Below are 27704 nucleotides of genomic sequence, written 5' to 3'. Positions count from 1 at the left end.
CTGGTGTTCTCTCCAGTAAGCCAAAATAACGATCAAAAATGCAAAAGAAATTCAGTGAGTGTATCTTCTTGTGTCTTTTCATTGTTTGTTCCGTTATTGAGATTGCTTTCATAGGCTATTATGTCAAAATAAGGCTCTTTTAGAATAAAAATTATATTCTTCTGTGACGCTAACCATAAAAAAAGAAAGAAAAGATATTTAAAAAGCAGTTGTGTACTGTAAATTCCAGAGCTGGGACAAGTTACATCAAATATTTATGGCCATGTTCTAGGCCAGGCACTCAATTCCTATTCATGCCACAAGGAGACAAACTACAGAGAAGCCTGTTTCAGACTTTGTTCCTGATCCCGACCCATAGGTTAATACATGAGTCTGCAGAGAAAATCTTTTCTCTGTTACATTTTATGAAAAAGGAATAGAACAGCTTTGTGTGTCACTATGGCTTATCCTTATGAAAGAAACTCTGTCAACAACAATTAAGTCTGCTTGGAACTCAGTTGAAATGAGTAATGTTTGATAGCAAATCCTCTCTGCATGCATGCATATGTGCTTAGTTAAAAGTCGAAGAAAACCAAGAGTTTTTCTGCAGTACGTACAGTACTGACGGTCATTCAGACTGACATTAATTGTCATGCAAAGCCAAAAGGGTTAGCTAAGCATTTCCAAACATGCCAGAAGATTTATGCAAATGTGTGTGTGTGAGGTTGTGTCCATGGGCTTTTGTGCTATCCTGAGTGAACTGCAGTTATGTGTGTTTGAGTTGGTGGGCACATTAAGCCATCGCATTTAAAAAAAAAAAAAAAAAAATGTCTTTCAATCGTTCAAAACATGTAATGGAAGAAATGTTTCTTGCACGACGACAGCACTGTGAGGGGTCTTCCAAGGTCCCATGACTCTCAGAAGTCACTTAGCGTAATTTACCACATATGTCAGATGAGACTGGAGATGATAATTGAAGGTGACCTCAATTTAAGAGCGCTGCCGTTTGTGAGGCCATTGATTCTTGTAAAGAGGGAGAACGTTTTGGTCACTCTTCCAAAAGATGGAGAAAATGTGCTGAGTGGAAAAGAAAGCATGAGCATGCGTGTGAGTAAGAATGTAATGATCGTGACGATCATGACCTGTGCTATCTCTAGTACAGGATCTATAAGGATTAGGTCATCTATCTCTTTTCTAGCTGTATCTCTTCTGCCTGTTTCATTTTACCTTTCTCTTCCTCATATCTACCTCTTTCCTCAGTCTAACAATGTATTAGTCTTCATCTCTGTTCACTCATCGCCTTTCTCCCTTCTCCTCCCTATCCTCCATTTCCCCCACTTTGCCACAAGCATTTTTTATTGTGCTGGGTATAAAGTATAAATCTGTTGCCATTTTTCCTCTCAGAAGTCATTTACGATGTTGCAGATAGCTAACAAAGCAATTACACATGGCAGACTTGTCACTTCTATATAAGAGAGCAGTGGAGCCTGGCATGCCTGTAGATATATAGTGAGAGAGATATAGGCTCCCACGTATAGCCACTGAAGGTAATGGAGCAGAAAGCCAATTCTACCACAGTGTAGCGGTAATAATTATGACGATCTCAGGTGTCCACTGTTATCATTATTACTAGACAACTATATGCATATGTGTGAAGTATGATCGCGGTAAATGTCATGAGATGGGATTCAGGATTACAAAGGGTGAAAGTGGTTTATAGGGAGAGATGTATGATTCATAAAATGGCAGGCAGAATAGAGGCAGGGGAAAATGGAGAAAGGACACAGAGGGAAGGGAGCTGGACAGAAAGACAGGGGTCTTAAGAAAAATAACTTAATAAAAAAAAGAAAAAAGGAAGGAAACAAAAAGAAGACCGCAGAAGGTAAGAAAGGTCAGGTTAAGCAGTATTCAACAGAATATAGGGTTAACACCATAGTTCGAGGAGCATGCATGTACTGTTGATAATGTCTTGCAGACACAAACTCATATCCCGGTGGTTGCAATGTAGAGTAGGTGGCCTTTTTAGGGCTCAGTGTTCGTAATTCACAAATGTTTAATGGAGACTGTGAACAGCTCTTCTATACAAAATACATGCAACCATTATCCATATTCTTCTGTGAGACACGTCAGTGTCCCGAAAGCAAGAAAAATACATTTAACTTCATATGGTATTCAAAGTTAATGCAAATGGTGAGAGAGAGAAAGAGAGAGAGAGAGAGAGAGAGAGAGAGATGATGATCTATAATTCATTCAGAAAAATAACCAAGGTTCATTTACTGTGGTTCAAGAGTTCAAGACATGTTTCTTCTATGGAAGGTCACTGTCAGCTGGCTGCAACTGTTAAAAGTCTAAACGAGAGAACAGATGTTTCTCTAAGGAAGGTTTCGCAATTTATGATGATCAAATATTCAGTACGTGCGTTTTATCGTGTGACTGTGGGGGATGTTAAATAAATGCTATAATGTTAAAATGTTTTAGCACTAAAGATAAAACCTGAATGGAAATTACGGGACATTTCCAAGAGAATTTCCAAGCAAACGCATGAATAACATAAGACAGTATAGCCGCTAAAATGATTAGCCCGTTTCTCATGATTGAATTGTAACTGCAAAAAAAGCCACTGCCTTGCAAGATGAAATGCATCACCAACACCCTGAGTTTTCAACCATCTTATTAAATTAAAGTTATTGCTGCTGCTGATTGCTTGATGCTGCTAATTGTGATTGCAAGTTGATTAATGAAGTATTTGTCATCTTATTTCCGTTTCCATGATAGTCATTATTTTATAATCTAGTTAGCCTGTTTCCAAATGTGCACAAGTCACAGTGAATAAGGTTGTTATTTGTTGGCTCAGTTTACACTGGTGCTACTGGGATCTTCGCTTTTTGTCCTTTCTGATTAAGACGAATGGCTTCTTCGAACAGAGCAGTCACACTGACGCCGACCTTATTTTCCAAAATAATAAACTATATGACAACGTTTCTGACAATTCATCGCTCAAACCACTTTTTTCATCATGTGAAATGATGGTTATTAAGTTATTTTTTATGTTCCTGGTTACTTCCAAGTGAATGTATGGCAGCCACTACAGTATTTGGATACATTAGAATAAAAAGCTGTCTTCACTGCACAGAGGTGATTTCCTACAGCATAATTAACCTGGGAATTAAGTACTGTCACTCAAGCCATCATTACATAAGGGGAGACGTTAACCTGGGGTGAGAGAGACAGGGTTACTCTTCATAATCATCAATTTACATTGAGGTCTTAATTCACCTTTAACCTGTCTTTGAATGCTCACCGTAGAGAGATGAATAGAGGCGATACTTTTACATACGTACATAGCATTTCTTGTCCTTGTCCTTGTCTGTCGCAACAAAAAGGAAACAGGTCTAGATTGATACTATAAAGACAACGTTTTGATCTTCACAGTTGCACATGTGAACGTGTGAATGCAGGAAATGGAAAAGCACAAGATATTGATTTTATATTGCTATATCGCAATGTTATAGTGCTATGGCTTTAATTTCCTTTTAGCGTTTCCTCACACCTCTTCACATACTGGAGGGATTTTCCACTGCCTTTTCTTCATGGTGGCGAGGTGGTCAAAGCCAGGTTATTTTCACTAACCTTTTTTTCCCAGCCTGACATATATCTGCCATGCCTTTATTGCAGGTTAGGTGCCCTGTATGAAAACCATTATACAGGGCTCCATATCATTTCAAAAGGCACAATTCAGCTACAAGAGAAAGCTAATATGCAGGCACTCTGTGAGGAATATTAGGTTCTCTTCAGTCATTTGATTCCATGTATGAATTTAATTGAATCCCAATGACAGACCAACAAATGCTCAGAGTATTAAGGGAGACTGTGGCAGGAATACTGTATATCAAGTGCCTTAATTCCCTCAGAAGTAATTATGCTCTCTGATTAGGGAATTGTGCCTAAATGTAATTATGTTGTGCTTTAAAGATTAATTTTGTCTGTGATGGCATGCTGCGTTATGTTGGTGTCTCACCACATTATCCATAATCACAGCCCACTATCTCAACTGTATTCCAAAAAAACGATCCCTCTGGTATGGAGGGCAGAAACACTTGTGGGTGTGTGTTAATGTGTTTGGGATATATCTCTGTCAAACACAATTTTATGAAGGCCTATTCAATTCCAAGTCTGGGTCATATATATTCAACCCATATCTACTGTTTTCATGCCTATATGCACGATCCAAATGGAGTAGTGAGGCCTTTTTCAATCCCAGGAGTTTATTTTGTCATTTATCAAAATAATTCAAGGGAGTATGCTTAAGTACAAGTACATTTACATTCACCTGAGAGGGACTGAATATGTTTTCAGACGGACCCATTTGCAGCCATAACTGCACGTACATACGCACACAATGAAGAAACAAACACGTGTTATAGATATGTGTGTGAGTGCCTTTGAGTGGATGGGATGCCTTTCATGAAAACTATTAATTCATTATGCATGCGTCATTACCAAATACTTGAAAATGCTTCTAATTAATCCAATTAACACCAGGCTTTATTAAGGAGGGAGGTGAAAGGCTGGTGCAGTGTCCTCATGGTGAATGTAAAAAACAAAAAAACAAAAACAAACAACCAAATACAGGACAAGAAAGAGGACCTTGAATCGAAAGAGATAAAAATGTAAAAGCGCTTTAACTGCTGCTTTATATTTGTTGTGCTACATATATAGAAGATTTAGAAAAAAAGAAATCCAGAAGAAGTAAATACAGATCGGCAGCAGGGCTTTACCTCTGCTACAAAGGGGTGACAGCCACAAGGAAATAAATACCTGAATAAATATGAGGTGAAAATAATGTAGAGAGCAGGTGCAGTGAAATTCCCTGGTAAATCCAAGAATTATGTAAATCTACTCTACGCGTTAGAGCAGAAATACACCACACAGGGGTTCTGTTTTAACTACTTACCCTACTGACTCCTCGTCCCCTGTCTTCTCCATAATTTGTTCCCAGGATTTCAAAGAAGATGTTGGGGTTAGTGCCGTTGTCAGTGAACTCCAGGAAACTGGTGAGGCCACTCACTCCAAACTGCAAGAACAAGACAAAATGTTTTTTATCTGACTGTCACTGAACTGATGGTCGTCGTGAAAAACACTGTAATTTTGCCAGTTCTTATCAATGTTGCAATACTGCTTGGTTAAAATAAGCCTTATCAATAACTCTCTGTGTAAAATTTTCGTGACATGATTATATCTCATCAGTGAGTACAGTCACTGAATAGGAACATGTTTTCATTGTGTTGTAATGTTGATAAGAACAGCCTGTAAGAACAGTTAAGAATATTTTTTTTTTTATTTGCACATGTACTATGTCCTGTATGGAAAGGTAGACTTACTCACAAGCATACACACACACACATACACACACACACACACACACACACAGTGTCAGTCTCCAACCTTTGCCCTGCCTGCCAGTAGTGTGAACCTGTCAGTGAAAGTAACACCGTTCCTGCTTCAGGGAAGGAGAGGTGTTATACTCCTTAATATGAGTCATGCTGTTTGTGTGTGTGCGTGTGTGGAACATGGACTGTGCCATTCTTGTGTGGCGACTGGGGTTACATTGCAGTAGCAGTGCGTAGCATACACACACACCTTCAAATCATTACATTTATTGTATTATATGTGCATGCATAACTCAGAATTGTCCCATTTGGGGATTTAGTGCATGACAAATAAGTAAGGTTCAGTATGGTATAGCCAAGCTATTTTATGTATTATTATTGGTTTAGTTTAACATAAACAGCAACTCAGCAAGTGAGTGTCAAGAGCAAAGCAATTGTTTCGTTGGTGACACTTCAGATAAAATATTCAGACAAATATGAATTTTGCGGGTACATCTCTATGTTAAGTTCCTAAACACATGCATGTGGGTGTATGTTTGTATATGAACATGAAATGAGGGCAGAGAATTGTTGCAGTAGTAGCAGTATTTCCTTTATAAGCATGTGTGATGTCATTCATAAATGATGTTAATGTGCCATTTGGTATATATTGTAACCATATTTAATTATCGTATTCCTCAGGATTAAACACACACACAGTCACCCTCAATAAAGTACATGTTTATTTGCTTCCTTTGCTAGCTGGGCAAGGGTGAAACCCACTCGGATATTGTTCATCGCCTTTTATAATTATTCAGTTAATTGATGTTGGCAGCTCAGTATTGGCACAACACATTCACAACAGTTATTTTTCTTTTTATTGCACTTGATATAAAAAAAAAAAAAAGATGTCACTGGGCCCATGAGACTGAGTGAAAGATGTTTTTTCATGTTTGAAGCGCTTTTAAAAAATAAGATTAAAGTGAACAGCTCTGCGTTTTATATTAACAACGGTAATTAATCTAGAAGAGTCAAGCTAAGACTTTGAAACAGTCTCCTGGGCACTGGCTGGAGATCCTGGGCTACATCACAGGACTTACGGTGCCTTAAAAGAGATCAATAACATTGTTAAATGAATCTTAAGTGCTTGAGTCACTGAGACTCAGTGGTGGATATATACTGTAGCAGTCAATGGCAGTGTAGTGACATGTAGTCTACCAACAGCTGAAACACGGCACACACTTGAGACTTTGGGGATCAGTGTAACAGCAGTTTCACCTGCTGCATTTTATACTCCTGTCTGAATTTGTCAATGAACACTGAACAACAACATCAATAGAGCTCCTAGTCAACAGCTGCAAATTAGTATTTATCAGTACCATAATGGCTCTACATACCAAAACGCTGATTAAACACACAGAGTAAGTAAAGCACACTGCTGATTCACTGTAAAATGCAACTGATGCCAAGCTGTTGAACTCAACTCTATTAGTGCTTAGGGCTCTTTAACACAGCTCTGTTGAGACAGCCATCAGGGTTGGTTTAACAGCCGGGACTGGCTGATGAAAGTGTTGCCAAACCCCAGCCTGATCTCAAGGTGAAATGCAGAGATAGATATGAAAGCCATTGCACCGCATTTATTATTGTCTGACACTAATCCTAAATTAGCATTTCACTTGGCTTCATCATTCAGTCAAACTGCCATCCCTGGAGTAGTTTTTTATTGATATCAAAACAGAGGGCATTGATCCAATTGGATTTAACAGTGATGAAAGTGTTGCCAAACTTCAGCCTAAACTCAAGGTGAAATGCGGAGATTCATAAAAATCACAGCTGCAGGATGAAATCCTCTATCTCTTAAAAGTCAAGCGTTCACGAACTGAGCAAAAACTTGCTGATTGATGCATGTGAATTTATTTTCAAGGTATGCAATCCTTTGATTTGAATTGATGAGCACCTGGGTCATGAAGCCCAGTGAGCTTAGACAGGAACTCAGAAACTTTGGAAAACAAATTTGGTTTCCATGTGATAAGAACAATACAAACATTGCAGACTATTTTAAAGCATATAGAGGATTGTCGGTAATCTGAAAATATTGCCTCGTATAAATGATTTTAGCAGTGACTGCATCTCACTTTTTCTACTAGCTGAAAGCAAGAACAGTGCCTGGTCTCCAAAATTCCATGTAATGAGCACAACATCTTAAAATGCAAATACATGCTCACTCAATGTGAGAAATGTTTGAAAACACTTCTAAAAAATAGGAAAAAAATCTGAAATTGTACTTGCACATTGTAGCTGGGTTAGGAGATGTGCGTGTGCTCTTTTTCAAAGTTGAATCATCAAGACTAACACAAATGTGTTTTCTGCTGAAAGTAAAGACTTCATATTGACCTTTACGCATCTTTTTGATTTACTCTTCTTTTATGCTTTTTTTCTGAGCACAAAGCATTTAAGAGCTATTTTCAAATTGGCACACAAACACCTACAAGCATCACACAGCAGTAGAGAACCGCAGGAGGTTGATGAAACAGATGGACGGTCCACAAACTGAGATTAGAATCAGGTGACTTTGTATCATAAAAGAAAATAAACATTTCAGATATAAATCAAGGAACAGGGAGGATTTAACTGCTGGATGTATTGTGTAAATCAGATTGTTTCTTTTGTTTTTGTTTTTTAAAATACTAATTTTTACATATTTTTGGTTGACAGAGTTGAGATATTTGTCACTTTATTTTTTCAGTGTTTTAGTCTTTCATGTTTATGGAGGTGATGTTGCAGGTTTTTATTACCTATGGAGAACGACGTCAAGGTAAGGAAGGCTGCCAGTGTGAGGGGTTACTTAACAGACAAAATGTTGACAATTGAGCAACTGTTTGGCCTGTAAGCAGACATTTTTAGGAAGAGTATTTAACAGAATCATGTTACTAATTACATTTAGCAAGTATATTCTGTATACTGCTTTGAAGTATTCTGCCCAACACTGGCCATGGTATGATTAGCAATGTTTTTCAATAGGATCATGGATTAAATGAGACTGTGAAATATGTTATGTGGTTGGGACAATAAACTAAGTGCTCATTAAAGAATAGAAAGTGTTTGCCCAAATTTAGTTCTCTAAAACGAAGGATGCCTGCATCTTGGAACAGGTAGTGTCTTACTCTGTGCCTGCATATATATGCTTACAGTACATACCTACAGTAGCTGAATACTTTCCTGTAAGACTTGAAAAGCGTGTGTGTGTGTGCGAGTGTGTTCTTTTGCATTTTCAAACCTTTTTGACAGTATCCAGCATGCTCTTGCCTCCCTGCCACGGTTTGGAGTTCTTCCTGATGCAGCTCAGACTGGCCATGCTGTGCCACTTCCTATCCTCCAACTTTCTGTGGAAGGTATTGGCCAGCAGCAGCACAGTGTCATAAATGTATCGGTTGGTGATCTAGAGAGAAAGAAATGACAGGAAGGCATACAGATTGAAAGAAAATGAGACAAAGACTGAATAAATCCAGATATTTTACTTTGGTTGAATATGCTCTTCGCTAATATTGTTGTGCTACAATTTGTGACAAGAAACGGACACTATAGTAGAGTCCAATAATGTTTGTTCTCAATCTTTGCATATCAATTGTTGATCAAAAAAGAAAAGAAAAGAAAAGGTCTAGCTTTGCTTTACAGCTCCCATCTTTTCCTTCTCTATCTTTCCTCCATCTGTAGTGCATTCCAACATGGTCTACTTTTGGCATATTTGCACATGTGCACTCATACCTACAGACACACACTCACACAAAAGAAAAGCTTTGAGGATGACATTAATTAAAATGTATTGATAAATCCATGGCACCACAGAATAAGATAGAGAGGGAAGAGAGATAAGGAGCAGAGTTTATTCAGTCTGTGATCGATCGTTGTGTGATTTACCGAGCCTCGCTTCTCCATGTTAACGAGAATATAATAAATAGATTGACTACATGATGATTCTATGCACAGACATACACACACACACGCAGGTGACACATACCCATTCACATTAACACGCAAAAAAGAACACAATAATTTCATAGGAGCAAAAGCCATTAGCTCAGGAACAATGGCTCTCATACATCAAAAAGAAATAGGGCTTACACATTCATTTTTAGACACAGATACCGAATGAACTGCATTTAGTACATAAATAATAATCCTGGCATTCTATGGACAAGCCAGTTAATGATAAAGGCCATTTTGCATCTTTGAAAACAAACATTTATATTTGCCTATTTTAATTCAGTTCAAAAGCTGATTTATTGTACAACCTTCAGAGATGAAAAAAGGAAACCATGAGATTAAAAAATAAATAAATTTAAAGCAAAATATCTCACTGCATAAGGCTGGATACTGTCATTATAATGCCGCATTTACACAATGTATGTACTTGAAAAATATTTAATTCATTGTCAATTAATGTCCAGTTTTGTTCTGTGACAATTATATACATTATTTACTGCAATGTACTTTTAAACAGGAACATGCACCCACACATGCAAAAAAAATAAAATAAATGTAATTAAAGTTACTTGTCAAATAGTTTACTGACACACAGACAAACTGTCAAGTTTATTTGACATCTAACTTTTCTCTCACTTTCTTTCAAAGCATCTTCTGCTTTCAGTTTTGTCTTTCTCTTGCTGTCTTTGTCTGTCTGTCATCCTGCCTCACTGTCTCTGTGCCTATTTCTTTCTCTCAGAAAATTAAAGTGAAAATCTACTGCTCTATGGGGAGCTTGAATAATCAGAGGGTTCTGCACTCCAAGTGAGCATTATATGTGTGTGCGCTTGTGTGGTCAGCCTCAGTTGATATGCTTCAGTGCAGTGTGAAATTGGGCTTCTGGGCCATTCTCTGACCGCTGATCTGCTTCCTCTGTCCCTCTGTCCCTCTGTCCCTCTCTCTCTCTGTCTTTCTCTCTCATCCCTTATTTCCTCCCTCGCTCATATTCAACCACTCACCCCTGCGTACACACACGAACACTGAACACAGTGTGTTTTAACTGCGCATGCACAATCGTTTTTACTCTCACTCTCGCTTTGTCAGATACACAGAAACACATTGTCCTTGACTGAAATGAGTTACACTTACATGGAGACATACACATGCAAGCCCTCAGTCCTCCACAGTAGAATAAACACATACCACTGGACTCTGCACACAAATAATGACTACGTTAGACGGACTTGATTCTTGATAATAGCTTTTCACACTTGAGAGGCACTTGATTCATATTAGGACACAAGGTTTATTTATGTACATTATTCACTGCCTTTGGGCCTCCTGAAGTTACTGCATTTTGCATACTGTGTGGCATGACTCACACCAACTCCAGCCTTTAATCAACCTTTAGATAATTCAAAAAATATATTATATTATTAACCTTTAAGGCATTTTTTGTTTATTTTTTCATGTTATTATTTTATTTTATTTCATTAAAAAAATCAAATGAACATGTTTTAAAAGCCTAGAGCAGAGCAGTGTTAGGACTTGAAAGGGAGATATCCACATAAATATTAAGACCACGTTTCTGTTTTCATTGTATTTCCAACCTTCATCAAGTGTGCTCCCCCGGGGACTTATGCATCAACATAAATCAACAGCACATTAATTCAATTTCATATTTTTTTCCTGACACATAAATAAGAGTGTGTTCTCTTTTCGCCGCTCTATTTGATGGCAGCTTGATGACTTGCATACACACCAAAAGGGATAATAATTGCATACATATTTTCACCCTGGGGGACATATTAAAAAAAGAACAACAAAAACTCAAAATATGTAGTGAAAATGTGAAAACAGTGTTTTCTGTGACAAGATGAGTTATGTGGTTTAAGATAAGCATACATGAGGGTGTGAGCCAAACTTTTGCATCGGGAGACATGTTGAAATGTTTAACTAAAACACTGGAAGCAGTTTTTAAAAAAGACAGAAATGGAGCACCAGAGCAAATACATAAATCGTTTGAGACTACGTTTGATATTTTGAAATGAAAACACAGACAGCTGTGTTTAAACAAAACACAAAGAGAATTTAAGAGTATTTCAGAAGGCGCGTGCATGCACATGCATGCACAGTGTGTATATGATGAAGTTGTACATGTCTGTGTGAGTGATGTCACCAAAAACCAATCCCTATTTTTTTCTGCTTAAGTCTTTTTATACTGATGGACTGTGTTGTGCTGATTATAGAGCTGTTCTTTTATTGGGGGCAAAGTTGCCCAATAATGCAGTCAGCCATCAACTGACTGTATTCCCACTGGACATTCCACTTTGCTTAAAATAAAATTTAAAAAAAGACTGAACCTAATTAAACGATGTCTTGCTCTTTGCTCGTCTTGATTTAATCTGAGATCATTTCCCTTTTTCTGATCATCCCTCCGGTTAATTAAACTGAAGGGGACAAAATGCCGGGCCAACATTCTTGACAGTATCTTTGGTTATTTGACTTAACACTGATGTTGCTGACTGAAGCTTTTTGATGACAAATAAGCAACTTTTCAGCTAGCTGTACGACAGGTGTGCTGGCTGAGATTAAGGAGAGGTGATAGCGGGTCACCTTAGCATCTAGTCTGCCCTCAGTCCAACATGAGGAAGAAGAACTACATAACTGTGTGTAGTGGAGGGACAGAACTGCTGCTAGCCAACAAACACCTGCTAAGGATGGGGTTCCTGTTACTTGAGGAATAAACACCCATAGTCACGCCGGATTCTGCTCTGATCTGAAGCCATTTACCGGTGGCTGGGAGGAGAGGAACCCTTTGGGATTAAAACATGGATTTATCTTCACTCTTGCTTCTCAAACTGTCTGCAGCAGCACAACTGCATGCATCCATTATTGTTATTGTAGTCATCTTTGGTGATACTACTACAGGAGACTGCAATCAAATCAGAGCAAAACCTTTTTTTGGAGTGCTTCATACAGCTATAACGATAGTAGTTTGGGAAGCTTGCTATATATATATATATGGGGAAATTGCAAGGTTTATTATGTGTGTATAACTGTAAACAATCTTAAAGACATCACATCAAGGCCCCCTATTTTCTTGGGAGGTGCTGGTATTTTGTCATGTTTTCCAAATATCTTCATGCATAATTGTGATGTGCACATGTGGTACAATACAGCCAAGAACCTGTAAAATGCCTGTTTTATTCCAGTTTTACACTGTAAAGAATGGACTTCTTTAAAATCAATGACCTGCCTTACAGGCCAATCACCACACACTCACCTCTAGCTGCTGAGACTTGGGGTTTTTAGGGTCACAGAGGGAAGTGTTAATCCTGTGATTGTGTTTGACACAGCGCTGAGTTGTGTTCTGAGGCATGGGGAACGTCTGACGCACCAATGTCAGCCGGCCAATCGACTTCATAACCAACTCCTGCAAGTCGTAGTCTGAGATCTCCTGAGAGGGTGGAAAGAGAAAGCAGGCATGGTAGGGGTAGATGGAAGAATGATCAGGGTACAGAAAATGAGAGAGTGAGGAATGAGTGATGGGAAGAAGAGAAAAATCAATATCAGCAACTTCATTTGTCATTTATTATTGTTGACTTTTAGCCATAATTTCCGACATGAAAAACACAAAGTGCCTACAAGAAAAACTGTGGATATCAGTCCCTGTTCAAACTAAATGTTTCCAGAGACACACTGTAAAAAAAGACATATTTTAAGTGGTTAAGACCTTTTTTTTATGTGCTCTACTTTCATACTGCACAAGGGAAAACCATTATTAACATCATCTGCAAAAATTGTTATTACATATGAAAGGTACATGACAGCAGATGGAAGGAGGGAGACCAGAGAGTAAAAATAGTGTGTGTGTGTGTGTGTGTGTGTGTTTGTTGTGTGCATACATGTGTGTTTGCACGTACTCTGCATGTCCTTGCAAAACCTTGGGGAGGAATCATTGCTAATTTTAGCCCTAGGACACAATCTCTCTCTCCCTCTCCGTCCATGGATTTCCATCCATCCTCTGCGAGTGCAGAGGGTCATGTGATGACAAGATGAGAACTGACGTTTATCGTCCCTGGTGGAGGTAACACTGCCACCAACCGAGACAGCCTTTACTTTCATTCCATAAGTGTGCAGTGATTGTCTCTGTTTGTGTGTGTGCTCTTTTTATGCCTACCGATCATACAAAACCCTTTTGATTCCATTTCATTTACACATGGCAGCCAGTTGGACAGGATGGATGGGACCCTGCATGTAGACTATGCATATACATAAACAAGCCATCACACACATTTCATATTAGTTACGGGTAATATTATAAGTGCCACCGGTTCATTGACTAATCTCTGTGGATTTTATTTGAGTGTAATTAACGTACATTAGGAGTGAGTCCTCATGGGATGTGATCAATGGTGATTAGAGGTATTATTATACAGGCTCCATTGGTATAGCTGTAGTCATCTGCTTTAATTAGGTTGATGTATGGCCCTCGCTCTATATGCGCAAATGGGCATGTGTGTCTGAAATAAAACTGATGCTGTTTTGACTTTTTGTAATAGCGTATGTCTGATTTGTGATTAAAAGATGCACACAGTGTTCATTTCAAAGACTGTGGCTGCACACCTCTTGCTTCTGCCGTCAAATCTAATTAGACTTTTGAAATTACAGTCAGTGAGAGGCTTTTGGGTCTTCAGTTAATTAAAATGATTAAAACAGATCAAAACAGAATACATTATATTAAATATAGTATTTATGGCTTGAAGAAGAATTAGAATAATTTAACAGGTTTAACCTTGTATGAATGCCCTGTGCTCTGAAGGATCTACTTTCTAAACAGTCCAAGTAAGGAATCTATTTCCTGGCTTTTGGGGGTAAAACGTGGCGAAAATCGCAAACAGTTGCTTACATAAAAACCCTGAAGGGAACTGAATTACAAAGCCAACAAAAAAAAAGAAGAAGAAGAAGAAAAAAAAATTGCAGGACAGAGAGAAAATGCTGAAAATTGCTAAAAAGGCAGATCTGTGGGCCAAAAGAGAATTAAGATTCACAGCGGGCAGTCAAGGGCATGCAAAGAAACAGCAGCAGGCAAGAATTATCCAGAGTGCCCCACTCAAAGGATCAAACTCAAAGTAGTGTGGATGCACAAATGCACAGACACACAAAAACACACACAAACACCCTGAAACTTAGTGATTATTTTAAGATTTGCCCTCTGATCAGGTGTCTGTCCTTTGTCCATTTCTGTCTGTTTCTTCATCTTCGTCTGTCTGGGGACAAACAAGTATAACTTTCAGTGGTGGCATGCTTTAAAATCTGTTTGCCTTCAAACAGCTGAGGCTAAATTAATGTGACACGTACATACACATGCTGACACAAAGAAACATGTAAAGTCACACATGCTCTTATCATGTTTAGTTCTTTGGTACATCCCGGACACTAAACTACACCTGCGGGGATTCCAACATGCCCAAGGGGACTGAGCTATCGGGGAGAATGTTGGGAGGCGGAAGGTACTGTAAGCCTACAGATATCACAATTTGCAAGATATCATGCAGTCCTCACTTGGACACTACTTTTCATGAAATGAAAAACATTTTATTTATCATGGGATTTTTCCTCATTTGTTCTGGTTAATGTAATCACACCTCAGGCATGTGTTAGTGAGCATTACAACACAAAACTAACATGGAGGAAAATCACCTGCACACCTTCCTCATTTTTGAGGGGGACTTAAACAGAACAAACCTCAGCCATGAACTCCAGAAAACAGTACAAACAGTATGTTGAGTGTGCTACCAGAGATACAAACATTCTGGACTGTTGCTACATTGTTATAAAGGATTCTTAACACTCTGTCCTCCATGCAGCTTTGGGATCACAGCATGGTCCATCAATCAATAGCTACAGGAGACCATTCAACAACTTGCTGATCACCTGAAAATGTTGCAGGTTGTATTTAGATCAGACTGCATTATGATGAATTGTGGGCAAATTACCTGTGTTTACAGACGGGCTTTACTGAAGTCCACATTCAAACTCCTCTCCCGGTCTGACATCAAAGGACCACATACACTCCCTGCCACCCTATCACCCCTAACCACTGCTTCCCCTCCTGCTATCAAGTTCTGTGAAGAGGATGTCTGTCAGCTCTTTCACAGACAAAGACAGAAGATCAGGAAGGCACCAGGATCAGACGGTGTGTCAACCTCCTGCCTGAAAGTCTGTGCTGACCAGCTGGACCCAACCCGCCCACAGATCCTCAACAGATCACTGGAACTGTGTGAAGTTCCCTCATGATTAAAATGCTCCACAATCATCCCAATCCTGAAAAAAACCTCAATCACAGGACTAGATGACTACAGGTCAGTTGCTCTGACTTCTTTGGTCATTAAGTCCTTTGAAAGAGCTGGTCTTGGCCCACCCGAAAAACATCACAGACCCCCTGCTGGACCCCCTGCAGTTTGCCTACCAGGCAAACAGGTCAGTGGATGATGCAGTCAATAAGGGACTGCAATACATCCTGTAACACCTCAACTCCCATAGGACATATGCAAGAATTCTGTCCGTGGACTTCATCATCATGATCCCAGATATTCGTAACTCCAACTTCAGTTGACTGCTGGTCAAACAACTGGTCCTCTAGTGTGATCAGAAGTACCCAGAGCTTAACATGCACAAAACTGTGAAAATGACAGTGGACTTATGGGGGACCCATTCAACAATGCCATCTATGTACATAATCAACACTGTGTCTGCAGTGGAAACATTCAGATGTCTAGGATCAACAATCTGAAAGGACCTCAGAGGGAGCTCAACACAGCCACCATCACCAAGAAGGCCCCAGCTGAGGATGTACTTATTGTATCAGCTCAGGAAGCTTTACCTGCCTTAGGAGCTGCTGATGCAGTTCTACACCACTATTATTCAAGCTCTTCGCTGTTCATCTATCACTGTCCGGTTTGGATCTGCCACCAAACAGGACAAGAACAGACTACAATGGACCGTCAGGAGTGCAGAGACATTCAATGGTGCCAACCTGCCCTCCATTTAGGACCTATACATGTCGAGAGTCAGGAAACTGACAGAAAACATCACTGCTGATCCATCACACCCTTGACACAACCTTTTTCCCATTACTTCCCTCTGGGAGGTGCTACAGAGCTCTGTACGCTAAAGCAGAAACAAAAGAACAGTTTCTTCCCACAGGCCATCACTCTGAAACACAGTTAACACCAAACACTCAGTGTCAGAAACATTCTCTGTGAAATAACCCTCAAATATCCACTACCCATACATAGTTATTTTTACTGTTTACATTCAGTTTTGTTATTTAGAACATCTAAATATAATCACTCACAGAATTACATGCTGTATGTATTTCTATATTTTTTGTATGTGCACAGAACCGGACATCTATCTTGAAAAAAAAAAGAAAAAAAATAATTACTGCTGATTGCCTCATGAACAGCTTGAGGAAATCTATCATCACACTTACTAGGCGTCATATCCGCCTAGTTTCCAATGACCTATTCAATCAGTCACTCCTAATCAGCATTTAGGCAAAAACAGCCCCACACGCAGTTTCAAGCTGAACAGTCAATTATAAAATCACTCAGTCCAGAGGATGCTTGAACGGCCCCCAATTTTGTGCATCAAGTCCAACCACCTGAAACCAGAGCTTTGGGTGAGTTGTAACCCCAAAGTGCTTTGAAGCTTATATTTGGAGCTGTTTACTTTATAAACTTGAAGTTTCAGTCTGCAGGCATCCCCATCAGCATCACCTCTCAGTCCTTCCCTCCATTCCCCGAGAGCTCGAAATCTCCCTCCTTAGTGTTTTATTTGAAGATGAGAGTCAGAAGCAAAAACATATCCCTCATCCTCAATTCTTCTTGGCACTTCTTCCCTGACCTCTATACTGTGTCCTCTGCCCCTGCAACCCTCCCTTTCTCTACATCTCCCCTTGAGACACCAAATCCATCCTTCTCTCTTCTTATCCACAGATGAGCTGTAAAAAAGCTGGGTTTATTTATTCTTTGACCCTTTCTTCCCTGTTCTCATGTTCTTTTCTATATAAGAACACCAAATCCCCCAGTTTCGCTCATATTCAAAGGTTCAAAGTTGTGAAAAACAAAACAAATCTGGAAAAGGGACATTGTTTCATTTGCCCTCTCTTCCCTCTCGTCCACATTTGGCAATTTCCCACAACAGATTTGAAATGTCTTTGTTGTCTCTGACTCTTCTCTGTCACTTGTTTCTGTGCTTCATCCCCTCCATGTTTAGGATATTTATGGACTGGGTGATCTGTGTCTGTTTCGGGTTCAAACACACCACGGCACTGTGACTTTAATCCCCAAATACTATCAAATGGAGACAAGGGATGGAGAAAAGATTGGTAAAATTGGCATGATGATTGGAAAAAGTGTGACAAAATGAAACAAATGCAAACACATGAAATGTTAAATACAAGTTAATGCATGCATGCAAGGATGTAGTAAGTGTGGCAGTATATTATAATGGCAATGGAAGCTTAAAAGGCTAAATAAATCTCTGTCATAGCTGTTAGAAAACAGCTTTCAAGTGAGCTGCAAGAGCTAACAGAAGATGAATTGCAATCAAAAAGTTTCTGATGTAGATCCTGAGGCCAGTGAGGGGAAATCTGGAGAGGAGAAGCATCACATTCGCCTTGAACAAGACACAACATACCCAACAGCTCCAGGAGAGCCACTTAGCAACAACAGTAGTCTTAGATGGCTGCAGTCATACTGAGCAACTTCCAGCTGTGCACAGAGTGCGCACCACTGTTAACTCGTTCTGCCTCCGCAGGCAATTCTGTAGCTGTAAATAAGAATGCGCTTTAACTTAGCTAAGACAGAATCCTAACATCACTGTCAACATGTTTCCAAGAACAATGAATGGCACTGACCTCCATACTGTACAGTTTTTTCAGTTTGTACAATAGATTGTTACATGGGTTCATTAAGCAAAGATTTGTACAACGTTCTTAAACATATTCCTTCAATCGTGTTCAAAGCATGAAAATCCACAAAATTCTGTCACATGGCTTTCTTAGAATATCCATGCAGTGATATGTCAAAATGTCAAAAAGGCCTGATCTCTTTTTGTCTCATAACAAAAAGGCAGAAATGACAGGAGAATAATGAAGAAAAGAGTGTGAACTGTAACACAAGGATCAAGAATGATAGCATGACAGAAATGAGAAAACCATGAAGACATTCAGAAGGAGCAGTGGACATATCCTCCAAACTTAAGAGAAAGACAGAGAGAAAGAGAAGCCATGAGTGTTCCTTATTATTTCTCCTCCTCCTCATCCTCATCCTCTCATCCTGAGCAGAACGAAGGAGATGGGGAGAGGAAGGATGATCAATTATGAACTGTGAACTCCCCCTCGGTGGGGCTGTCTGACTGCTGGCTGTAGATAAAGCAGAGTTATGACAACCATACAGTGCCCCTTCATCCATAATAAACCACAGGGAGGGAGAGCACTTCCGCACATAGGAATATTCATTCTCCAAAGAACTAGCGCTAGAAGACATTAGGTATGACAAAATATTGAAGCCACTCATCCATTTTAAACATTGTGCTAGAGGACTATGTGCGTGGCCCATGGTGGGGATATTGTGTCTACATCCAAATAGTCTGTGACTGAATTTCTATCTTGATATTGATAAGCAGAATTAGGACATCATGTGATTAAGGAGGGGGTACGATATGTTCGTATGATTAAATTGGTCATTTGGTTGACAGGGGAGATACAGTAAGAGATAGAAGGTATGGCAACCTCATGAATGCCTTGACCGACTTAGCATAAACATACATTTGTAATCCAACTTGATTCTTACATTTTTTTTCTTTTTTTTTATAACTATCATTTCATTAAATTTGACAATACGCAAAGCTGATTTGCAATGAAGCCCATACATATTTCAAAGCTACCTAGTAAATTGGAGGCAAAATGAATAACATTTATAGAGACAATGTTCTATGACTGAATAAAACAATCATCTTCACAATATAAATGGGGAAATATCATCTGGAATGTTTTACCACATGTCTACAGGTTCAACTCCAATGCTATTTAGAGAAATTGATATCCTGAAAACATATTTCAGTTCATGGATAAATATTTCTTCCAAAGTGGTAAAGCTTGAAGTGAAAAAGATCTTATTTCACTGCACGTCTACAGGCTTCTCCTTTAAGCTCTCTTTGATTTACCATCTCTCTCCTATCCTCTCTTCACTTCAGCATATCTGTTGTTTCTCCCACCTCCACCTCCCTTTTCCTTCCCCTCTTCATTTTCCATGTATCGACCTCTGCTATACCAATTCTCTCCTCTGTCAAAACCGGTTTGTAAAAATAACCTCACAAACATGATGGTGCAAGCAGATGGCCTGGATATCATATGACGAGCTATGAAATTTTAGTTGGCTAAATTAGCAGGATGTTTGCCTGAGTGTTTGCACATGCGGCTCATCCAATGATCACACATCGACTTTGATGCTATTTGAGGCAAATATATGTTAGTTAATGAACTGTAGGTGGAGGTATTTGAAAGCCAACTTGTCTCCTCCCATCATACTCACTTTGCTCGATTGATTTTCCCTGTATTTTAAATGACAACTCAAACTGTGGTGTGACATTTTTATGAGAGGCAAGCAAGCATGACACCTAAGAGCCTGAGATCATCACGCCAAAAACACGAGAGTTGTCAACAGTTAAGTGTGCAGAGTCTGAAGTACTGTAAGTGTCAGATAGTGAGACATTTGAGACTTTAAGTGTAAAGAGATATACTAATTGATTTGACTTATGACATTAACACGGCTCGCTTCTACTGATAACTGAGAGACTTCTGTTCTTTCAGTGTGAGAGGTCAGTTGCCAATAACTCTTGCCAACAGCTAAAACTGTTTGACACTTTGACATTTTGATTTGTGAATGTGTGAAGTCAGAAAAATGTGTGAAAGAAACACAGAGAAGCAAAACTTAACTTGGTGTGACCTGGCATTTCATAATATAACAAATATAATAACAACATACGTCAGTGATATTCTGCCATCGCTAAAGTAATAACCACTGAGGAAGTGTTGGCCTGCCAGGCTGTATTTCACCATTGATTTGTCAAAGGCAGCAGGTACAAAGTGTTACAGGCTTCATGCTGATAGACATACAAGCAGGCCACACAATGACATGTGAAACCTCCCAGAAAGCTAAGCAAAAAGCAGTTTGCTGCCAGGAAGCCTGAAGAGTGTTAGACAATACCAGATGCTTGACAGGATGCAAAGCAATATGAACACAGTCTATTAGACAGCTAGATGTGAATCGAGCCTACCAGGTAGTCGAGTAATGATAGACTGCCCAGTAGGCTGCTTGACATTGCCATCTGCTTAACAAAGTGTACAAAGACAGTCTTTCTGGAAAGTGACTCTGTTTTTTTTGAGGAGTAAAGTCTCTAGTGTTACATTATGAAATCCACGTTATAGTGTGCCATTCATTTCAATTAGCAGAGGAGACACATTTAAGTGGCATAACAGTCCTTGAGTGAAGTCAGTAACTAATACAGAGTGCTTGTTTGGAACTGATTTATCCACATTTTTCACCTCTGATAAGTCTGCTGTCTTCATTAAAGTGTAGGGGGAGGCTCATTCATTTCCCTAACTCCCTACTAGTATTAGCATTCAAGAACATATAAAAGCTCTACAGAGAGGTTGTCTGAGGTACTTGTGGGGATTGTAACGATGTTACTGCATCCTCTCACCCACATCAAACATGAAAAAAATTTTAAAAACCTCAGCAAGACTTCATCAGCAAATAATGATCGGCTGTCCCTGCAGCAATGACGGATGTCATGCATACTAATATTTGGTTCGAACAGGAATGTTTTTTTTTTTTTTTTTACACAACTAAGCAAGTAATAGTACTACCGAGGATTGTAACATTTAGTAGCACTGAGAGGGAGACTACAGTACACTAAAGCATCTATCTGTTATCATTTTGCCAGTTTTAAAGTTTAATTATGTTCCTTCTATGACACAGTAAATCTGTACACTTTGAGGAGGAGAGTGACTTTGTAGACTTTGAGTGCTCATCTGTTCTTGTTAATCCAAAAAGCCCATAATATTTAAGGTAATACTGATTTTGAACCCCGGGAATATATCCAGAGGAATTATTTAAAGGTCACCTTTGTCACTTCTAATACAGTTCAATACTCTGTATACAGAGGATTTATCTTAAATAAACAAGCCTTGAAAAATGTACAATATATACTATATACCATATAGTTTTTGCCTGTGGTGCACGGCAGCCAGTGCTCACTGAAATAAACTAAATCGCCCTTGGTCATCAAGTTTTGTGTGTTATTGGATGAACTGGTGGTAAACAAAAGGAGTAGAAAACTTTTTAAGCTCTCCTCTCTCCTTCAAACACCAAAGACAATGAAAAGAGTTCTGGTGTAAAAGCATACATATTCCCCGGATAATTGAAACAATAAGGTGAACTGAAGGCACACCCAGTACAGGATCCATAAATCATTTCCATGGCACTCACCTCATTAATCAGGATCCAATGACAATCGAAGGCCACCAGGTTGGTCTCCACCACCTGCAACACAACAAGTCACATAATCGCATTTAGAATAAAGAAAATTACGTCTTCTGTTTGATAGAAAAGTCTTTAAATATGTGACATGTCCAAATAAGAGAAAGGAGTTATGTACGACACGAGTAGTCTGTTTGTTTTTTTGAAAGAAAAATAAATTCCTTATTGTCGCCTTTAAAGATATTTTTCCGGCTCAGAAAAAGTGATTCATGGTAAATGAAGTGTGAATATTATGGAAAAGAACATTATGGAAATGTGCCAGGCTGAAACCCAGTGTGCAGCTCCGGCATCAGTGATTTAAGAAAAACTTGTATCAAAAGGTGCTCAGGGTATCATTCAAACATCTTTTCAAACACATGCAAACGTGGTAACGCTTGCTTGTGTGTGACAAAATACTCACAAATAGGCACGCAGACACTTAAACCTAGACATTAAAGCTTTTCTCACTAGTTTACACAGATAAGACAAACTTCTGAGGGGACTCACTTCACTCTCTCCCTGTCTGTCTCTGCCTCTGTCTCTTAGTTACGGCCACAAATACGATGCCTTAAAGAAAGTATGTGTCGACACCGGGAAAAAGAAAACCTTTGCCATGAATTGTTAATAGTGCAATTTAAAAATGTATATGTGTCAACTCTTAACCATTAACTACACAACTGTTAAACCTAGCAGCAAGGACACTTTGAAATACTGCTGCCTAAAAACAGAGAGAGCGCACACAAGGCAAAAACACTGAGAACTTCAGACACACCCTTGATACATTTACGTTAATGTACACTTTTGTTGTTATATCTCTTCCCCTTTTGTAGCAGCAGTAGCTTTCTTTCTTTAAGTCACCCTCTACCTGCTTTTCCTCCTCCTGTTATCAGTGAACAGTCAGTGTCTAACACCCATTCTCAATCATTTTCTCTGACAGGCATGAGGGTGGTATCTCTTTACTCACACTACCACTCTCCTTATGGCTTTTTTTTTTTCCTATACCCAACAATAAATACATAAGAGGAGCACACATAATGAGAACAGCTGCTTCTCAAAATACTGATAGTAAAGTTGCCTCTCGCCAGCTCGCACAGCCGGGAGGTGATTGTGTGTCATTTATCGGTGCATATGCATTTTGTTTGGCTTTTTTTTTTTTTTTACCCAAATGGGCAGCGGTGTAAATCTTGACACAAGCTACATAATGTGAGTAGAACATCACTAAAGGACATGGAAAGGGTATATTTCTAAAGGCTGAATGGCAGTGCCATTAAGAACCTTCAAAAAGTTGATATAGCGGAGCGAAAAATAAATGTTTTAGTGTCACTGGTTCTCCTTCTCTGCAAGCTTAAAAAAAAAAAAAACTCCTGTCGTTTATTATCCACTCTCTTTCTGTTTTTTGTCTATCATCTCGTCTCTTATCCTCTACCCACCTCCCTCTTTCCAAAACTATTTCAAGGTGTATCACTCCATCTGTATCATTTACTTTTCACAAGGATGACGATTCTGTCCTGTAACCTTGCTTTTGGCATTCTTTTGTCAGAGACACTTGTTTCTGCCTCTCACTCCTTTCGTTTCTAATTTTTTTTAACCCTCCCAACCTCACCCGACACCTTAATTTTCTTCTCTTATCTTTGCTCTTCATCCCATCATCTCTGCCCTCCTTTAATTGCTCACTTTTCACGGCACTCACTCCTCTTTCTTCCTCCTCCTCCTCCTCCTCCTCCTCTCTCCCATCCCGGCGTAAAAATACAGTGCCACTCGTATATCATTAGCTATAATTGTCTAGGTGACTATAGCGCCGTGTGTCATAAAACACTTTTTAGCCGTAAACAAAAGGCAACAGCTGGAGAGGGTGACGGAGCGTGGCTAATAGTGGTTTAATCTCCCACGGAGTCGCCATAAAACTTCATCATTATAACACAGACGGCTGCCGTAAAACACTCCGTCTACAGGAAACATTGTTGCGACACAGACAGGAGTAAGGCTGAAGGGAGAATGGTGGAGAGGTATGCAAAACGAAACATTTTTTGCCATAATTTTTCTTTTCTGTCAATTACTTTGTCTCTACTTCTACGTACTCCCTCAGACTTTACTTTGCATGGAAACAGAGCAGCGAACTAAACAATGAGAATCATTAGAATACTGGAGGCTATTCATCTTTTTTTGGTTGTCTCTTGCTGTGTCTGTCTCTATCTGTTGGAGTTTTGCGAAAACAGCAATGAACAGTGAAGGAGAGAGTGAGAGAAGAGAGAGAGAAGAAAGGACAGAGGTTTGGCAAGCTGTTCTTCTGTTCTCCATTTCTCTGCCTTTTATCTTACTGCCCTTCCCCTTGTTCCCTTCCCTTGGTGCTCATTAAGATTTTAGACAATATTCCCATAGGATTATGGACAAAATGACTCTGTGCAAAAGAAATGTGTGTGTGCCTTTATTTGTGAAAGTGATTGGGTGTGTGAGAAAATGTAAATAATATGTATGTGGTGATGCTGTTTGCTTGTAAGTGTCAGTGGATCCGGGTTTTCCATTTCTCCCATTCTATGTTCCCTCTGGCAGCCGTCTGGACAGATGTTTCAAGCTAATTAGCGAAAGGGCAGACTCCTAACACTAGACGTGACTCCTCCGGGGTTGGATCTGTTCAATACACTCACTCCCTCTTTCTCTCTGTCACACACAGAGGCACAAAACACAGCTACAACAAATACCGCTATACCGCTCCTAACATCCAAAACTGTCTTGTTTGTGTGCATGTGCATTTGTCCAAATACACAAACAAACTACCACAGCCTTGGTAACAACTCAATGCCGACATGGCAGGTAGGACACACTTGGGTATTGTTCCCTTAATGCTACAACAGAGATCCTTCTGACCTCTCCAACCAGCTCTGCAAAAGCTTCATTTCTGCTCAGCTCTCGCTCTCTGGAGTCAGTGGATCAAACAAACACCAGCTCTGCGGTCTGGGACAAATCCAATCACTCAGTGTCAATATAAGTAAGTCTTTTCTCAAAGTCTGAACGCACACAAACAGGACTAGAACTGATCTGTAACATCATACCACTGTGCACGCCAGTCTCACATGTGTTTCAGGCAGCGGTCATGATTCAGCCAAACACCATTGTGATCCTGTAATGACCTCCATCCACCTGTCACTCCTAAAGCAGTCCAACCAAGAGAAAAACATTGATTCTGGCAAATAGCTGCTACTGGCTGACATGCAGAGTCAAGGGTTACTGCACATACTAAGGCCTGACTTAACAAAAGCAAAGATTTAACAAAACTGTACACACACATTTAGTCCTTACAAAAATATAAACGCAAACACACACCACCCGTTAAAAATAAGGAGAAAGTAATAAAAACATTATCTATGTATGTTTACTGCCTTATATATACACACACAATACAAGTATATATGTATTTTCATGTATATGGCTCTTTGTGTTTCTGTGTGTGAGAGGCTAAGCAATATTAATGCAAAAGCAAATATTGCTTAGTGCATTGTGGGGGAAGCTTGAAGAGTGAGAGTGGGCGTTGCTATTGAATAAAGTGCTCTAAATTGAAAATTAGTTGTGTAATTTAATTTCATGCACTATTTGTGATCAAATCAAGCAAATAGCCTACAGCCCAGCCCCCAAACACAGAATATCCAAGCTTCACACTTAAACATGCAACCACAAGCTGTGAAAGTACAGACACGCGTACAAAAGTTACACAAAGACAAACATCTACAAACACACTCACTTGCACAGATCCATTTTTTTACCACTGCATTCCCTCGCAGCTGCATTGTTTGCCCAGAGAATATGTGTTTTATTTTCTGCACTGTATGGTTATGTATCCAATGACGCGCTCAAAAAATGAACATGCTATCAGTCTGGTACATCCAAGCCTGTTTTCTGATGACTATAATTAATTTGTGTTTCTGTGTCTGCATACGTGGGTAGAGGGGGGGACAAGGTGGCTCTGTCTGGGTCTTGAGGTGGGGGAGTATGATTACTGTTATCATCTCAAACTCTTCACACCGTCTGAATGCTGCAAGGTGGCAAATAGAGAGAGAATGTAGCACATCAGGGAGATGGGAAGAAAGCGTGCGGGGAGGAGAGGAGATGAAGTAGCTTGTGTTTTGTGTACTGTAATTGGTAAAAATTACAATCTGTAATTAAATGTTTTTCTTGATTGGATTTCCCATTCATGTAGCTGTAACACTTGCCAGATAATGCTATAGAGTATGACATGGAAGTAAATATGAATACATGTGATCTGAATATGACGATTCAAATATTTTCTGCGAGTCAAGCTGTCTCTGATTTGTTGTTAAGGAACTAGTTGTGAATTATCCATTTATTACTGTCCTCACTGCAAACATGTATCCGTTTCTGCCCTTTTCAGGCTCTTGACACCTTCATACATCTGAAATTGTACGTGTTAGGTAAACACGGCCTTTCATTAGTTAGTGAGCTATATAACCTCTTTACACTGTCCTCTTCATTCCCTTGGCTAATCACAGGCTCTTTAGTCCATGTCTAACGTGCACATCACAGAAATCTTTTTTCGAAACACATTCAAAAATTAGCACTACTATACAAAATCAGGAGAGGAGTTTACCCTCTCGCTCTCTCACTTCATTTACATTCAACCCGTCTATCCCGTTCAATCTCTGCATTTAGTGCATACTAACTGCAGCATTTTCTCCCTGATACATCATAACTGCAGCATGTCAACATTGCCATTTAGTCTTAATGTCACTTGCCTCACTCACACTACTCCCACAGTGTGCCTTATGCATGTCTGATTGTGTGCGCCTTGATATCAAGTGTGTGTGTGTGTGTGTGTGTGTCAAAAAGAGAAGATGTTGAGCAGAGGGCAGCACATTATGACACTGCTTTCCATACTTGGCAGAGGAGCAGTGAGCCCTGATTGATGCCGTGCAAACAGGCAAATACAAATATACGGACGTACATGCACAAACAGGCACTCCATTGGCATGCATTGTGTTAGAACACTAGCTACTAAGACTACTAATCTCAAGCTTTGTGTTTGCTTTTGCGCCGCCATGCTGAATGAATAAGCAAATACAATATGTGTATCCTGCACCACATATACTCACTGACATCACCATGAAAAGAGATAACGGACGATAACATGCTTGTCATGTAGGGACATAAGCTTCAACACACATGTATCTTCACATCTGGGACACTAGAACTGAATTGTCATGTGAGATAGTGTCTTTGAAAGCACTGGTATACGTTTTACACAGGCCGTGGAGAAGACATCCTGCCCATTGGCTAACACACAGCTGAGAATTAACAGTAAATAGTGTTTTTCATTTTTCAAGACATCTGTGTTGAAGACTGCTAAAAATCAAACAGAAATGTAAGTGCTCAGAGAACCTTAAGTAAGTGATAAATCTAATAAAATATAGTGGGTGCACTCCACCATAAAAGGTAGCGCAGGGTAATGGCACACACTTTGATGAAAGTGTTCGGTGACTGAGTTGGACAAATGGCATATGATTAATAGATCGATTAAAATGTTGAAAAATGTGCTGACAAAGGTTTTAGTCCATAAAAAATCTTCAATAGAAAAAGCATCTCCTGCTGAGTTTTCTGACCCCAGTGCATTCTACAGATATTACATCGACATATTTCTGCAGAAGACCACAACTGTGGCATTCTAGTGCACTGACTGACTGACAATGGAGAAAGCAATAGGAATATTTTCCTCTTTTTTCCCCAAAAAATAATTAATACTAGTATCTATAACAACATATATTAGTTAATATGTATACTAAATCTTCAA

At 39.4% G+C, this 27704-nt stretch overlaps 1 protein-coding gene across 5 annotated transcripts in view; it reads right to left on the bottom strand.

Moving 5' to 3' along the window:
- The window catches only part of grid2 (glutamate receptor, ionotropic, delta 2), a 420953-nt gene that overhangs the window by 120779 nt on the left and 272470 nt on the right, over positions 1 to 27704 (bottom strand). For all 5 annotated transcript variants that reach the window (XR_003462339.1, XR_003462340.1, XM_010731260.3 and 2 more), the window contains exons 5-8: positions 21878 to 21931; positions 12598 to 12771; positions 8626 to 8787; positions 4934 to 5053 (exon numbers count right to left, since the gene is read on the bottom strand). Coding sequence is in view for 3 of the 5 variants with exons in the window: in XM_010731260.3 (XP_010729562.1) it covers positions 4934 to 5053; positions 8626 to 8787; positions 12598 to 12771; positions 21878 to 21931 (510 nt within the window). In the remaining 2 variants the exon portion in view is untranslated. The remainder of the gene's footprint in view (positions 1 to 4933; positions 5054 to 8625; positions 8788 to 12597; positions 12772 to 21877; positions 21932 to 27704) is intronic.

Source organism: Larimichthys crocea, chromosome III, assembly GCF_000972845.2.
Source record: "Larimichthys crocea isolate SSNF chromosome III, L_crocea_2.0, whole genome shotgun sequence".
NCBI lineage: Eukaryota > Metazoa > Chordata > Actinopteri > Sciaenidae > Larimichthys > Larimichthys crocea.
Note: the sequence above shows the minus strand (reverse complement) of the source record. Positions and strands in the feature narration are given on the sequence as shown.